Here is a 16,123-nt window from a genome sequence, read left to right as displayed (position 1 = left end):
GTGCTGCAACTAAGACCCAGAGTAGCCAAATAAATCAATGTTTTTAACAGTTTTCAAAGTGGAGTATTGTGCAAAGATCAAATGGAAAAACTACATGCTTTAATTCTGCCGCTCTGAACTGAATCCAGGTGTCTGTGGGGTTTTGTTCGTGACTTTGTTGACTCCTTTCTCTAAAGTTTTCACTAAGGTGACTGTCTCAACAGGAAGTCAAATTTGTGTCTGACTATTAAACAACCAATTTGCTGACCATATGTAAAAAAAAACAAAACCAAAAACAACCATAAAACAGAAGCTACCATCTTTTTTAGGAGGCTAAGAAAACCATATCCATTGATCTCCTACAATGCAGAACGTATGCTCTTTTACCAACTTTATGGAAGAAAAGCAACTCTTCACATCAAGAGAGAAAAAATTCTCTCTTCTGTGTAACTTCTGAACAATCATGGTGGGGGGGAAACAAGACCGTGACCATGTTTTTATTTAGTCCGGCGCCCCTTCTGGAAACTACTCTTCTACTTAAGAGCTCCTATCTCAGGATGCACCTCAGCCTGAACTCTGTCACTCCAGCCTCTTACGCCAGGCCCACTTCAGACTGGCCTCCTGAGAGTGACACCAATTCTCTCTGAAATGTGTTGGGTCTTCAGGTGCAAGTGAGAAGAGAAGTTGAGAATCTAGGAGGCATTTGGGTTACAGCGCAGCTTTAGCTTAACTTGGTGTGAGAGCAAAAGATGACACTCAGATGGCACCTTCAGAGACAGAGTCACCTGGTAAAGTGTGGCCCAGTCCCAGTGCCCTGAAGGATGCCAGGCTGCTTCAGAAGTCTGAGAAAGACAGCTTTGCCCAAAGGAAGATGGCAATGCAACCTATTTCCAGCAGATGGCAGAAGCTTCCTTTACATTCTCTCAAAGCCTTTGGAATGCAAACAGGAAGTGAACATGCCTGAATTTAAGACTGATCAAGTCTTCCGTTCTCTCTCCTGTCCTTTCCTTCCATGACAACACTTGGCCAACACACTAAATTCTCAGCTAGCAGCATCACATAGACAGAAAGCAATGACTCCAAATTACATAGTGGCTAACCAGATCCTTCACCATCAAGGACAGCCAGATCCTTACCAATGCCATCCCTGTCTCAGCCAGCCAAGGAGCAACCTGAGCAATCATGCCTTAGCAACCTCCTCCCACCGGCATCCCACTGGTTAATATCTGCAGCAGCAGGCAGGTGACCAAGAACTGCCTGCAGGAGTGAGGGAAAACAGCTTTTTGGTAAAACAAACAGCAGGACTATCAAGTATGAGATAATTGTTAGGGGAAATATGACCAGCTCTCACATCTTTTAATATACCTAGCACTTTATCTGTATTGATCTGCTTCTGCTAAAGAGGAAATTCAGAGTTTATCTACCTGTCTGTGCAATCAAGTGTGTTGCTGGACCTATCGGCAAATTACAGGAGCCCCACCAGGACCATGCCTTTTAGTTTCTAATTTCCGCACCCATGGCAAACATGAATAATCAGCAGAGTTAATCAACACTTGATCTCTCAGGCGCTGTGCGTGTCCAATATCCTGAAACTGGAACGGCAAGCAGACAACAGGAATTCCCAACTCTTGTAGGGAGGATGTTCGATATCAGACACCCAATAATGCAAATCATTTACGAGTCAGAGAGAGGGGACAGGACTACCCCGAGGCATTAAAGTCAGGAAGACAACATGAGCAGATCATTCTAAAAGCCACACCAACAGCCGATCCTGAGGCCAGCGAGGCTAGAAGGGTAAGTGCTCTGAGAAACTACTTTAAAAGTCGACTTACTCATAGAACGTTGTCCATCCTGTTTCATCACTCTTGGTGGCCAGGAGGCCAGTGTTCCCATCATAGGTCATGAGGCCAAGCTCCAAGTTCTGCGTGGACACGACTTTGAGACCTCCGTTGGTGCCCACCGTGAGGGTGATGATCTGGTTGTCAGGCATGAGCAGATGGCGGGGCGTGCCACTGCTGTCCCGACGGATCTTCAGGGAATTTCCGTTGTTGTCAATCAGCTCAGTGACATCGTTGTCAGCACTGTATGTGAAGTTGTACAAGTACTCCCCCGTCACCAGGCTCACGGTGTACTGGTGGATACCCTCGGCATTGAAGACATACAACTCCTGTTCCCCGGGGGAGGCAGCCTCATACTGGTTAAAAGCATTCAGAACAGGCTTGTTCTTGCTGACCGCCCTGATCCGAATATTCCCAAGGTCTGCGATGTAGATGGTACCGTCAGGAGCTACAGCTAAGGATGATGGGGAATTCAAGATGGCGTCAGTCGCGTAGGCATCGTCTCCTGAGTAGCAGTTGCAATTGACATCGTTTTTGCAGTCACAGTCAGAGGCTGCACCTGCTAACAGGCAGATCTCCCCATTGGTTGTTACCTGGCGTAGTCGGTTAATCTTCTTCTCATCCGTCTCGGTGATGTAGAGGACCCCAGTGTGAGAGATGGCGATGGCGCTGGCTGACTCCAGGGCAGAGTGAATGGCTAGTTTGCTAAGTGAGTAATCAATGCCAGGAACCTGGCAGTGCATGGGGCGTCCCGCAATGATGCTGACTTGATGGTTCTCGGTGATGCGAAGGATGACGTTGTTCTCCAGAACGTACAGGGAGTTGTCCATGGGGTTGACGGCAAGGTCTGTTGGCCACTCCAGGCGAACCTATGGATGATACAGCACCAAATTCAAGGACAGCCTCTAACATGCTCAGTGTTTACCTGTGCAGGGCACTTCTACTGATTTTATGCAACTGGGGGGAAAATACTTTTTTTCCCTAACACAGTGTAGAAGTGCCCATCATGGAACCACTTGCTCACTGTCCATGCTGGGCATGATGGAGAACAAGAGACTGTGGAACAGATATCTTCTGTGGCATCACCTGCTGGGGCGAGAGTAGGTCACCAGTTCTACCCACAATGCTCTTTGCAGCCCCGGATGATTGGGCCAGGGTTAGATTCACCACAAATAGTTGGACAGGTAGTTCATAGCTCAAGGGCTAGTGTAACGTAGTCCCTGCTCTGCTCACCAAGCCATGGGTCCAAGGAGGCTATGTTCACTTAGAGGAGGCACCTAATTGATCTAATTTACAACAAGGAGCCATGCAGTTTAGAAGGGGGCCCTGCCCCAAGGGCAGCCAATGCACAGGCTGGCCAGTGAACTACAACCTGAGTGTTTGCTTGAAAAAGTAAACTGGATAAAACACTTCCCTTCTCTGCAGAATCTGAAATGAAAACCTTAGGAATCAGTGGTCAGTTAGTTGAGGAATTTGAGCTGAAAGTAATGAGGTTGACTGAGGGTGGAAAAGACCCTTTTGGAAGACTAAGCACAGACTCAGGTTGAGGACCCTTATATTCAAGTCCCATTTTGGTAAATCAACTATACTTCAATAATTTTTTTTTTAAGTATATAGTCCTTTTTCTCCTGTTGTACATTTGAGTGAGCTTCTGTTCTCTGCTAATGTAAGAGCCCAGACTAAAAGACTATCACTTGGGGGAATATCACAGAGGGATCTGCTCATTTACAACCACACAAAGTGAAGGTTTATCTAGTGAGGATGCAATTGCTTCAGATTAACAGGGAAGTTCTGATTGACACGTATGGTATGTTCTCAAACCCACGATAATGATGGAGAAGAGAGGTAATTACACAGTAATGCCTACCCTATAATCTGCCACGGCTGGAGCATGTCACCAGCTCCATGCTTCTGAGCGGAATTCCCCTCTCCCTTTCTCCTATTTCTCTCTCACGCCTGTCTCACATGTCCCATTCCATCTTACTGTCCAGTTCATTTCAAACCTTCTGCAGACAAACCTGGGATCTGTATCTCTTCCTCCCACTCCACTTCCAACACAAAGAGAACCCGGGTGAGACGTTCAGGCTCAGAATCAGGTGTGGCACAGTGATGAGAAATGAGAGGGAAGAGAGAAAGAGAGAGTCCCACCTGGGCCACGTCCATGCTGGAGTCACAGCTCAAGGGCCGGACGGCGGTGAGGTCGTTGGAGCCTAGCAAGGTGGAGATGATTCCATTCTGGTCGACCTTGCGGATCATGGTGGCGTCGACAAAGTACATGAGTCCATTCTTGTCAACTGCAATACCTGAGTGGAGGAAACAGCAGGAGTGTGTCTCTTGGCAAGGGACAAGGCTGCTGGGGTGGTGGTGGTAGTGGAGATGCCCTACTAGGCATTATCTTCTTGGATGAGGAACCTGACTAGACAGCACACTCAAGAGTCATTTAAGGTGACACCCTTTCTCATGGGCACTGTGCTGAGATCTGGCTAATTCCTGGGGTATTGGCTATTTCACTGTCCAAGTGAAGAAAGAACCTTGGGCTGCAAATGAACCAAGGCTGTGAATGAATGAATGGGGAGATCATTTTGCATCTGCTCTTCTTTAGAAAAGAGCTATTTCCCAAGTTCACTGCTTGAAAAATTATTGGTAGTAAATTACTGGAATACCCTTCACAACTGATTGCCACACTAAGGTTGAGAAACAGTGACTCTTGCAGTCTCAAACTCCTAATTCAAAATATATCCTCCAGGAAGTATTCCCAGTTAAGCCGTGACTCCACTCGGCACATTGCTATTCTGGGGGAATGCTGGTTCTAGCACTCCCTTGGTAAGAGGCAGACAGCAGCTTTATTTCTTCTGCATTTTCACCCCAGTGCCCAAGCCCAAGGCTCCCCATCTTTAATCTACACTGCTGTGTGCTTTCAGCTTAGCTAAAAATGCTAACAAGGATCGGACCTTCCAGTGACGGTCCTTAACCTTCAGCATCTTTAGTCCTTTTCAAATAGAGATCCCTCAGAGCCAAGAACCCCTCCTTGCCAATCCCAGTCCCTTGGAAATTATACCGATTCTTAATTGCTACCATTATGGGGTATTTGTAAAATGTCAGGTACTGTTTGGACTTTATATGCACTGCTATCTAACAGGAACAGCTGGGAATGGTTGGAGGCTCCCCGCACTGGGCTCTGTTCTGTCTCCAGCCCACACAGCTGGCCTTTGGGCTCACACAGCGGACATTTCCTTCTGACTCTCTGTGACTGGAAGCAATCTCTAGGGGCAAGCGACCGCACTTTCCACTTGTAGCCTATGTGGGAGATGAAGTTTACTTCAGATAAAGAAATACTTCTTAAACAATACCCACCCACCAAAGCCATCTATCAAGAGTTAAATGATTCTAGGAGAAGCTGGGTTTGGGACTGCCAGGGCTGAGCTCACTTCCAGCATGAAGGGAGCCGGGTGTGCGGGGAGCTCTTTCTGGGGTGGGGCTTTGTTGCTGGGCAGCCTTTACCTCGCGGGCTCATCAGGGTGGCATCCACAGCCTTGCCTCCGTCCCCGCAGCGGGCTTCGTCAAAGGGCAAGCACTGCTCGCCTGTCCCCGCCACGACTTCCGAGTTCCCGGCCAGGTCTTTGGCTCCACTCAGAGACTTGACTCGGTAGATTCGCCGACTGTTGGTGTCAGACACGAAGAGAGAGCCAGACACGGGGTCCACCGCCAGGTAGTACTTGTGTGCTGGGTTGTTGCTTCAGGAGAAGAAGCACAAAGAGGAGTGAGATGGCGCCATGCAGCTGGCCTCCTGGGTCAGAGAGATGACAAAACATCCCACCTCTAACCACCTCTGCTGTCTATTGGGTTGGCCAAAGAGGTCTCTGGGTTTTTCCATAAGATGATATGGAAACACCTGAACCAGTTTTTGGTCCAACCCAATACTTTAGTGAACTGGAAAGAATGTAATCTCGTAAGTTAGTGTTCTAACATATCATGGCTCTGAGCTATTTCTGCTTGGGCTTAAGCTCCTCATGCTATCAGAGAATTCATCACTTCCCATCATGCTAAAATACCACTGCTTCATTTAGCCGGTGTGAAAAATCCCACTCTGATCCTGCTTTTGTGATTGTGTTTTGTGGGCACTGGTCTTCTTTACTTCCCCTGTGGGTTTACTCTGTTCTCAAGTGGGACTGAGGGCCACTTCCATGAGACAATGTCTTCTTTCTGATCTCTGCTCCCTCAGTGACTCCAAGGTACCAGACCACAAAGACTGGGGTAACCTTGAGTCTTCCTAACTTTGTGATGGGCAGCTCCCTGCAGCCATCTCAAGTCCTCAACCTCAGATCTTCTCTACTGTTCTTCAGTGTGAATACGAACAAAGTTGGTATTTTGTGTGATGACCTGTGATATCTTGCTAATACCATGTTCAGAATCTAGATTATAAAGGAAGGAGATGTAGTTTTCAAATATTGGGCAACAGTGAGATCTGGGGCTTTCCCTGGTGGCTCAGTGGTAAAGAATCCACCTGCAATGCAGAAGATGTGGGTCTGATCCCTGGGTGGGGAAGATGCCCGGAAAAGGGAATGGCCAACCCAGTCCAATATCCTTGCCTGGGAAATCCCATGGTCAGAGGAGTTGGGGGCTACAGTCCATAGTTACAAGAGCTGGACACGACTACGCAACTAAACTACCACCAACCAATAGTGAGGTCACAGGTGTGCCCCAGAAGCTGCCAGGACCCTAAGTCACACTGGGAGAGAAGTACTTCCATGTGGAGGTGATGTATCAGGAGAGCATGAAGCCTCAGAGACCTGGATCTCTTTCTCTGCTGTGCGTCCCGCTCTCCTATGGGTAAGATCCGTAAACTTGGCTCAGAACTAAGACTTAGGAAACTCTAAATTCAACTCGAACTCAGCCGGGGACCTTAAGGAAGACTTTTGGCCACAGTGGGTCCTAGATTCCTTATCGGGGGTAATGAAGAACTTGAATCAGAGTGTCACTCATGTCCCTTTTGGCTCAAGCCCTACATTTCTGTCCCTCTTTAGTGTGTGTCACTGGTTGGAGGTTGTAACAGAATGGGTCCTCATGTTATTCCTACATGGGTTATTAGCATCACTGTCCCTAGGATACAGGTGGCAGATGTCTCCCTGTCTTAGGTTTTGGTGCCACAGGTCTACATGAGCACAGGTCATTTTTTTCCCCAGTCATTTTGCATCTGTAATTTGGAATTATGGGAAGAGAGGTGCTGGAAAAGGTGAGGCAAAGATGAGGGCAATGAAGGTGCTGGATACATCTGTCCTGTAGACATTAGCTGGTAAATTACTAATTAAAACACCACCACTTGGGTTCTTTACTGATTTAAGTAAGAAAAGAACTAGAAAGCTATTTTTAGGAACAGTTTATGCATCGATACCATCTTAATTCCAGCTTCTCCTCAGGTGGCTGTTAAGACCCATAACTGAACCAGAAGTCAAGGGCTTTCTAACATTCCAGCCTAGATGATGAGTCTGGGAGAGTAGGCTACCTGGAGTCCTTGCCTTCCTTCATTATTCCTTTTATTTATTATTTATTTTTGGCTATTAAGTCTTAAGAGACCATACAGGCAAAACAAATAAGAGCAGAAAGGGGAAAATTCATGCCGGTTTTTAATTAGATGCTGTACTTTGTTACTGGCCTTGGAGGAGCTGATGCCATCCTCAGAAGAACAGGGCATTGCATGCTTGTGCCTATCTTATGAATAGGATAGTTAATTCTGGACTTCCTAGGGAGCCCAATTCAAGGAGGCTTTTCAAAGTTTCTGGCAGAAGAGCAGCCAGCTGAGGGTGTGGGGTCAGTTCCTACTGGGAGCCCCTTCTTCCCCACGGTCTCATACACATTCCAATCGAGATGCTTACAGAGGAGCCCAGGTAGATGGGCAGCCATGCCTTCACACTGGGGCTCTGGTGGAAGTCAAAGGGAGTATGGAAATTTGAGGGGGTGTCCTTCCACAGTGTTGGTGCTTTTTAAAAAATGTGGACCAATTGGGTCATCTATAACTAGCCAATTTTGGTGGTGCCTGAGATGGAGGAGGCAGAGGACTCCCACATATGGCTTTTACACTGACTCTGATGATCTTACACAACTTAACTCTACTCTCTGCCTGTGTGTGTGCTCAGTCACTCAGTCATGCCCGACTCTTTGCAACCCTATGGACTGTAGCCTGCCAGGCTCCCCTGTCCATGGGATTTCCCAGGCAACAATACTGGACTGGGTTGCCGTTTCCTCCTCTAGGGGATCTTCCCAACCCAGGGATCGAACCTGCATCTTCTGCATCGGCAGGAGGATTCTGTACCACTGAGCCACCTGGGAAGTCCCACTCTTCACTTGATTTTGACCTAACGTGATGCAGAAGCTTCTGCCGACATTTCATTTCAAGGAGTGAGGAGAATTCCCTTGAGTATTAAAATGCACTTTTTCTTCTCCTCTTCCAAGTAAAAATAAGGTCACTTTTCTGATGTTCGAGTGCAACCCAAAGTTTTCCTAACTTTGTAACAGGAAGCTCCTCGAAGCTCTATGCATGTAGATATGAACTGTACCAGTACGGTTTTAAGTAATAACCTCAGAGCAGCTGAATGACAAAGGGTATTTAGACAAAAAGTACTTGGTCCACACCCTTCATACTACTTAAAAGTGGTTGAATTTTATGAAAATTCCCAGTGCATCTGACTGTTGGATTCATTTTGACCAGCAGATTGGCAATTAACTTGTTTTTTTTTTAAGTGACCATACATTCAGGGGAAAAAAATCATTAATGAGTTGAAAATGAGTTTTTGACCCGTTTCCAGTTCATTAAAGCTTTTGTGAACCCAGTCCAGCATTTACAAAAGCCAGAAGTTTGCCTCAACTGTTTAGCCCAATTATGGACCGCACTGAGCAGTCGGGGTAAAAGTTCGCTGAGGGTTCATTATCTCACACTTGCATCTTCCGGAAATTCTAATTACTGTCAGCTTATTTGGTTCTTTTTTGACTGCATTTCATAATTGCTAAAGCTTATCATATCCACAACACACAATTAGCACATAAAAAAGTTACTATATTTGGCACATAAAAATATACAACATTACACAAGAAAGCACAAAAACAAAACGCAAACACAAGGAAGCAAACGAACCATATCAAATTATATGGGAAAGAGTTCTTCATCTTACCTATGTTTAAACTCTTTATTTCTTTATAGAAAGAAAACAGAAGGAAAAAGAACAAACAGTTAGCAGAAGAATTGATGATAAAGGAAACATAACATTTTCGTTTCTTGTATGAAGGGCCCCCCTCAAAGGCAGTCTTTTCCTGTTTTTTTTTTTTTTTTCCCTTGTAGCTGACAGCTCCTACTACAATTACAGAAATGAGTCCTCTACATACAAATAAGTTCCCTTCCAAGAGCTTGTTTGTAAGTCCGATTTGTTAGTAAAGTCCAACAAAGTTAGTCTTGGTACCCAACTAACACAATCGGCTATATAGTTCTGTGCTGTAATAGGTTTCTAATACTGTTCACACAACTGAACATAAATAACAAACACAAAAAATGAAGAAACCATTTTTAACGTTACAGTATAGTACCTTGAAAAGTACAGTAGTTCAACAGCTGGTCTACAGGGAGTGGCATTAAGTGAACAGGCAAGAAGAGTGTGGAAGAAGGGAGAAGAGGTGGGAGATGGCAGAGCTGAAGGATCATTAGCAGTAGGAGATGGAGGGCAAGCTGCAACTTCACTTATGCCTTAGGTGACTGGACCAGGGTACAGTCTGCATCTTTGAAAGCTTGCAACTTGAAGGTTCATATGTATTTGGGAAGCTAGTTTTAGATTCTTCCCAGCCACTGGAAAATCTAGACAAGAATGCTTAAATTCTCTGACCAGCAGTGTGGCTTTACGTGACCCAGGGGAAACAGCCTAATGCAGGGATGGCACACAGGTGACCTCTTGGGTGCCAACACCTATCCGCTGGTACTGGCTGCTGGGAGGGTGGGAGGGGAGGATTCCGAAGCCACATTCAAGCCTGTCTACAGCACAGAGTGCTGCAGTCATCTGGGACATCTGCCTTGGGTGTGGGAGGGAGCCTGTGTCACCTACTTGCCTTTGGTGCATCACAGGATCAGGGAGAGAGGGACTCTGCCCCCAGGAGAGAGCCCCTGCCCCAGACAACTGCATTTGCCAAACACTGCTGAGACCCTGAGAGTCTCAACTATTTCCTCACCCCGCTCCATGTCTCCTCCCCATCCTACACGCATGTGCGTGCCCTCCGCCTAACATGCGCTCTTCCTTACAGATAACACTCAGCAGTGAAACTCACAGGCGATGCTATTCTCTCATAGTCGGAGCCAAAGACTCCAGTGAATATTCTTTTTCAGAAAGCTAGTGAAAGTTTTGCTTCTTTTTTCTTTTAAAAGTGAAAATACAGGGACTTTCCAGTGGCTAAAACTCCGAGCTCCTAATCCGAGGGCTCGAGTTCCATCCCTGGTCAGGGAACTAGATCCCACATGCCTCAACTAAAGATACCACATGCCACCATGAAGACAGAAGACCCCACCTGCCATAACCAAGACCTGGTACAGCCAAGTTAAAAAAAAAATCGTAAAAAAAAGAGAATAAAAATACATGTCAAGTTCAACAGAAAAGCAGCTGAATCTTAACAGCATTAAGGAGAAGAGGAGAGAGACTAGGGCCTCAAACAGAGAAGTACTCCCCATTTCTGAGGTTTCCTGGCCACTGTGGAAGGAACCCCTGACCTCTCTTTCCCTTCCAGCTAAGGGAGGAGGCTTCAGGGAAGGAACGAAGAAGGTTGAATGCCCTGATTCCTGTCTGGGTGCAGCTCAGGCCTTTGCCAGGGGCCATCATTAGTGGTGGGTTTGCACAGGGATTACATTTTTATATTTTATTCTAACATGTTAGTTTTTGCAAAAAAAAAAAAAAAGTTAATTAAATGATGCTGATAACTCTTGAGCTCTGACTGACATAGTGCAATTTAAGATTCATTCTGCAAAGCCTGGTGTGTCAGGGTGGCAGCCGGGAATTCTCGCATCTATTTTATATAGCTTAATGAAAGTGAAATGTTATCTGCCACCAGTGGTAGTCATATTTGGCTCTTAATTATTACAATATCAATTCCACTTTTTTAAAGTTAAGATTTTGTGAAAAGACTGGTTGGGATTTGGGTCTGTAGACCTGACCTACTTCTTTGCTAAGAACATCTGCTTTAAGTTGATTAATATAATATCTATGTTGGGGGAAGGAGAAGGCAGTGGGGACTCAGTCACTGAGACTGCAGAGTCCGAATGATCGTATGGATCTGAGTTTTGGACAAAGGCTGAGGTCATGGCTGTTCCAGTCCAGGGCCATTAGCAAAGTGGGTGTTTAGGAGCAACAAACCCAAATAACAGCACCACTGAGTCAATCTCCGTACATGTGTGTAGGTGCCCTACTTACAAGGGATAGGCCTAGTCTTTGGGTCCATGGCCTCAGGCCACCAACCTTGAGGAAAGGGTTGTCTCTGATTCAAGAACTGAGATGGATTAGTTCTCCACACTGTGGAGTTTCAATGACTCCCCTGCAGAGTCTTCAGGGTCTCTCCAAGCCTTCTCCGCTCATCTCAGGGATCTCTCGGAGGCTGTCTTGTGATTTCTGTGTGTGTGCATATCTTCCTTGATCCATCAGCAACGGAAGTGAGTAAATCTGGACATGACTGACTTATCTCTGTGTGGCTGATTTTTAGTAGAGATCCCTGGAGAGAGGCAGGGCTGGAAAAATGGGTTCTTGAGTAGAGGAAGAAAGCAATGGGCTGCTTCCCATCATGCTGGAAGACCTGCCTTGGATGAGGTCCAGTCTCTCATGTTCTGCTGAGAATCACAAAGCTGTCATCAGTGGAGACTGCAGTCTCTTTCTATTCCAATTTATCACTCTGTGGCATAGGACAGGGTGGATGTGGGGTAGCCAGAGTTTTTGTTTACATGTATTACTTCTTAAAAACAGTAAGTAGGGATACATTTAGTTTAATTTAGGGGGATGTGCTTCTGTGGCTCATACACGGTCCTTCACTATCTTTTAGATGACAGTGGTATTCATGGCTTTAAGGAATGCTCCTGCCCTGTCATACCAACTCACCTAACATCATTACAGGAACTAGAATGTCCAGCGGAGAAGTCATATATCGTGGAAGTGCAATGGTTAATTAACAACAAACTTTAGGTTATTTGTCTGGATTTTGTTATGTCTGCACTAATTGCCAGCTTTTCTAAATTTGTCATTTGTTTTGGGTTCTTTTCTTATTTTAAATGGTAGACAGTTTCATTCTAAAATTGCATGAGGATTCAGACCCCATGAAACCTGGATCTGTCCTTGGTAAAAAGAGCTTTGAAAACAGTGCCAAGAACTGTCTAAAATTTTGTGGCAATATTGTTGTCATTGTTACTCTGGGTAGGTGCTGTGTTATATTTTGTTTTCTGATCTCCATGTTTATACGCTGTCTACACAGAGAAAGCATTCCCCCCCTGGCTATAATCTCATTCTTCTCCCTAACTTTCTATGTTGGCATGAAGCAGGGTCTGTTGGAGGTGAACTCTCAGGCAAAGTTGGCCTTTGGTGAAGCCTCCTTTCAGTTTCTGCTGCCCTTACCCACTTTCCTAGGTTTCTACATTCTGGCATCTCTTCCCTCTCCAGCACTCACACACCTGGGCAGGACAATCCCCTCCCCTAAACATCTTCCCTAGTTCAGTGGTGCTGCTGACTGGCCCCCACCAGCATCATCAGAATCTCAGCATGAGGAAGTGCTTTAGTTGGAAAAAAGCATAGCTCATATCACAGTATAATCTAATAATGGGAAAAAGAAAGAAATCTTAGAATTGCAAACATGAAGGAAAGTGTGAGATTCTTATGTTTATGGAAAAGGGCTAAGTCAAGAAAAGGCAGAGAGACACTGATCTATCCGTTATCATTTCCTGCCTCATACTGGGGTTCAGGTCCAGAGATATTCTCAAACTGGGAAGACAGGAAAGCTTGTTTGTTGATAGAACTTCACCCCAAGATGTGAGTGACTAACACATATACTCTACTCCACAGGGCTTGGGTTTTCTAAGAACCACCTGAGGAGGATAATTGTTGTAAGAAGGGAAATAGGCTCCCAGAGGCAGGTTATCAGGCTTTTTGGAGATGTGGGTATTGAAAATGTCTTGAATGCTGGTGGAATTAGAGCAGGCAGGTGATAACTGGTTTATATAGGAAGAAGGCTTCTTCCAGCATCAATTCTTCAAGTGTGTAGAGCTCTGCCCCTATTTGGGATAGGCAAAGAAGAAGTGAGGGACAAGGAGAATGAACACTGAAATAAAATTAGGGTTTGGAGGCTCAGCTCTGGGACGGGCACCAACTCCCAAAATTGGATAATTCGGCTGCCAACTCACAATAGAGAAAAGACAGAAGCACGACAGGTCTCTCCCCATCGCCCCCCTCCCTTTGCTGGTTACTGTTTTGAAGAGAGGGGATTGACAGCCCTTTGTTTTCAGGTATGTGGTGGGAAGCAAAGAAGAATCAAACCAGTGTTCTTGTTAAAGCTTAACTTCTAATCGTCTGGATACCTGGCTGATGAAATAAGAGCAAGTCTAAAGGTGGTTACAAAGGAAAAAAAAAAAATCACACAGCTGTCAAGGGAAATTGACAGTTACACTCCCTCCAGCTGTCTTCAATGTTACCACGTGGGCCCTTAACTTGTGCCATTGATGTTGTGGCCCCTGCAACTTGAGAGATGTGGAATCAGGGACAAACTCCAACCAAAGGGAGGATGCTGGGCTTTATCCACTCTAACTCAAGGAGCACGTCTCAAGCCCCTCCTGTGGGCCAGGCACCTCTCTGGGCATCAAGGGGCAAAGCTGTCAAAGGTGCTGGCTCTATAGATGTTCACAGCCCGGGGCCCTGCAGACTTGCAGAAATAGCTGAAAACCATGACAGTCCCATGGAGTTGCCTTTGTGGAAGATGAGAGTTAAATGGCTCAGAGGAGGGAGAGAATTGTTTCTGCTGGGGAGACCAGGCTTCACGGAAGAGGAGGCCTTCAAACTCCGTCTCTAAAGGGGGACCTGATGCAGGAGATGAGGCGGAGAAGGCCTTTTAAGTGGAGCAGGCAGCACAAGTCAAGGCGTGGAGGCGGGGAAGTGGCAGGCAGGTGCTGACGGGGCTCCGAGCAGGAGACGCAGAGACAGAGGAGCAGGGGCCAGATGCTAGGTGCGGGCATGCAGCCCCTCAGAACTGGCCCAGCGCTCGCCCCACTGCCTTCCCGGCCTCCTCTCCCGGCTCTCCACTGCCCACAGGATGCCTGTGAAGAAGATGTTCTGCTAGAATAACAAAGGGAATAAACAGCTTGGGAAAGGGACCCGGCTGGGGAGCACTAAGAAAGTGGCGTGTCTCACTGTCAGCGTGACCTCCTGAAGATTATCCAGCCTCTTCCATTTCGCCTCGCCCTTCCTCTCACTGATTATCTTTTGGTCATTACACCCTCTGCCCCATGGCCCCCGCCCGCCCCACCATGTTTCTGTGATGGTTGGTTGTTGGCTCTTCTAGAACACTCAGCTTGAACTGCTTTTCCTCTCCCAGGTGCCCATATCTCGTCCTCGAACAGGTGCTCTTTAAGCCTGGGCTTCATCCCCTTTGGGACCCAGCTCAGGGTCTGGCTCACCCTATGCTCAGTAAACGCCTCCAGGATCCCCGATCATTGTATCTCTGACAGCGTCACCTTCTTGGGGTGGAGCTGGGTTGTATTCTCTTCTTCTCCCCACTCCCCACAAGTGCCTGGCATAGTCTCAGCCCCCAGGACACCAGCAACACTTGCTGGTGGCCAGAGCTCTGATTTCTCCCACAGAAGGGTCTCAGAGACACAAAATGCAGGGGCAGCCTGTGGCTTCTTCCGAGTCCTTCATTTGGCAGCTGAGGCTGCCTCAGAGAATACCACCGCCCACTTGGCTGCTCAGATCAAAATCTTAGCATGACCTTTGATTCTTTTCTCTCTCTCTGGTTCTCCCCATCCCAATTTCTGAAAATAGTCTACTGACATTTCCAATGAGATTTATCCTGAAAATGTATCTCAACTGGAAGCTCCCCATCCCCCTGGCTACCACCCTAGCCCATGATGTCAGTGCCACCATCACTGAAATCCTGGACAATGGCTACAGTCCCTTCCTCACCTGATACCCAGAGTCATCTATAAGAAAACGCAAATCAGATCATATCAGCGCCACCCCTCTTCCTACTTCAACCCCCCATGGCTGTGCATTGCATAATGAAAAAGAATATAAAAAAGCATCTGTATGTATGTATAACTGAATCATGCCATTATACAGCAGAAATGAATACAACATAATACATTGCCTACCTTCAGTAAAATAAATTAAAAAGAATATGATCCACACGTGTAGACATGGTCATTCCGATCTTGAAGCACTGGTCCCCTACCTACCTCTCTGCTCTCCTCTGAGACACTCTCCCCTGAGCTCCCCACCATCCTGGATTTCTGTCAATCCCATAAATAAGCATTAGTTATTTGCTGATACTGGGGCTTTTGCACAACGTTTCTCTGCCTGGGATACTCTTCCCTAGTACACCACATAGCTAACCTCATCATTCATGTCCCGCCTCACGAATCACCTAATACAAGGGGTTTTTCTGAATACTTTATCTTATGTAGCTTTCTTCTTCCTCCTTCCCATCACCATAGTCCCTATTTCTCACCCTGTTAGAGTTTCCTTAGAGCATCGAAGGCTACTTGAAAAAAATTTTTACAATTTGTCCACATTATTTAGTTTGAAGTTCCCTATCAGACCACCACCTTTGGCTGCCTGATGTGAAGAGCCGACACACTGGAAAAGGCCCTGATGCTGGGAAAGACTGAAGGCAGGAGGAGAAGGGGACGGCAGAGGATGAGATGGTTGGATGGTATCATGGACTCAGTGGACATGATTTTGAGCAAACTCTGGGAGGTGATGGACAGGAAAGCCTGGCATGCTGCAGTCCATGGGGTCGCAAAGAGTCGGACACAACTTAGTGGCTGAACAACAACAACAGACCACCAACGAGACAGCTAGGGCTTTGCTTTTTCCATGTTTTTTTTTTTTTTCCCTGCTTCACCAGACAGTCCTGCACATGTATATATTCACCAAGTATTTGTTGAATGAATTTTCCCCCTTGTTTATAGACTGCATTTCTCCCTCTACTTATAGATGGATTCCTCTCTGGGTTTGAGGACCTGGAATCAACTTTCCCAAAAAGAGAGTTTCAAAGAGCTTTTGTCTGCACAGAGACCTGGAATTTAGACTCAG

The 16,123-nt window shown here is 46.3% G+C and overlaps 1 protein-coding gene across 1 annotated transcript in view; it reads right to left on the bottom strand.

Annotated features, from left to right (window-relative positions):
- Positions 1-16,123, bottom strand: part of TENM2 (teneurin transmembrane protein 2) — a 423,997-nt gene that overhangs the window by 64,383 nt on the left and 343,491 nt on the right. Inside the window, exons 19-22 of the mRNA XM_069592738.1 lie at positions 8,984-9,004; positions 5,319-5,551; positions 3,966-4,120; positions 1,812-2,686 (exon numbers count right to left, since the gene is read on the bottom strand). Coding sequence (XP_069448839.1) covers positions 1,812-2,686; positions 3,966-4,120; positions 5,319-5,551; positions 8,984-9,004 — 1,284 coding nt within the window. The remainder of the gene's footprint in view (positions 1-1,811; positions 2,687-3,965; positions 4,121-5,318; positions 5,552-8,983; positions 9,005-16,123) is intronic.

Source organism: Ovis canadensis, chromosome 5 (genome assembly GCF_042477335.2).
Source record: "Ovis canadensis isolate MfBH-ARS-UI-01 breed Bighorn chromosome 5, ARS-UI_OviCan_v2, whole genome shotgun sequence".
NCBI lineage: Eukaryota > Metazoa > Chordata > Mammalia > Artiodactyla > Bovidae > Ovis > Ovis canadensis.
Note: the sequence above shows the minus strand (reverse complement) of the source record. Positions and strands in the feature narration are given on the sequence as shown.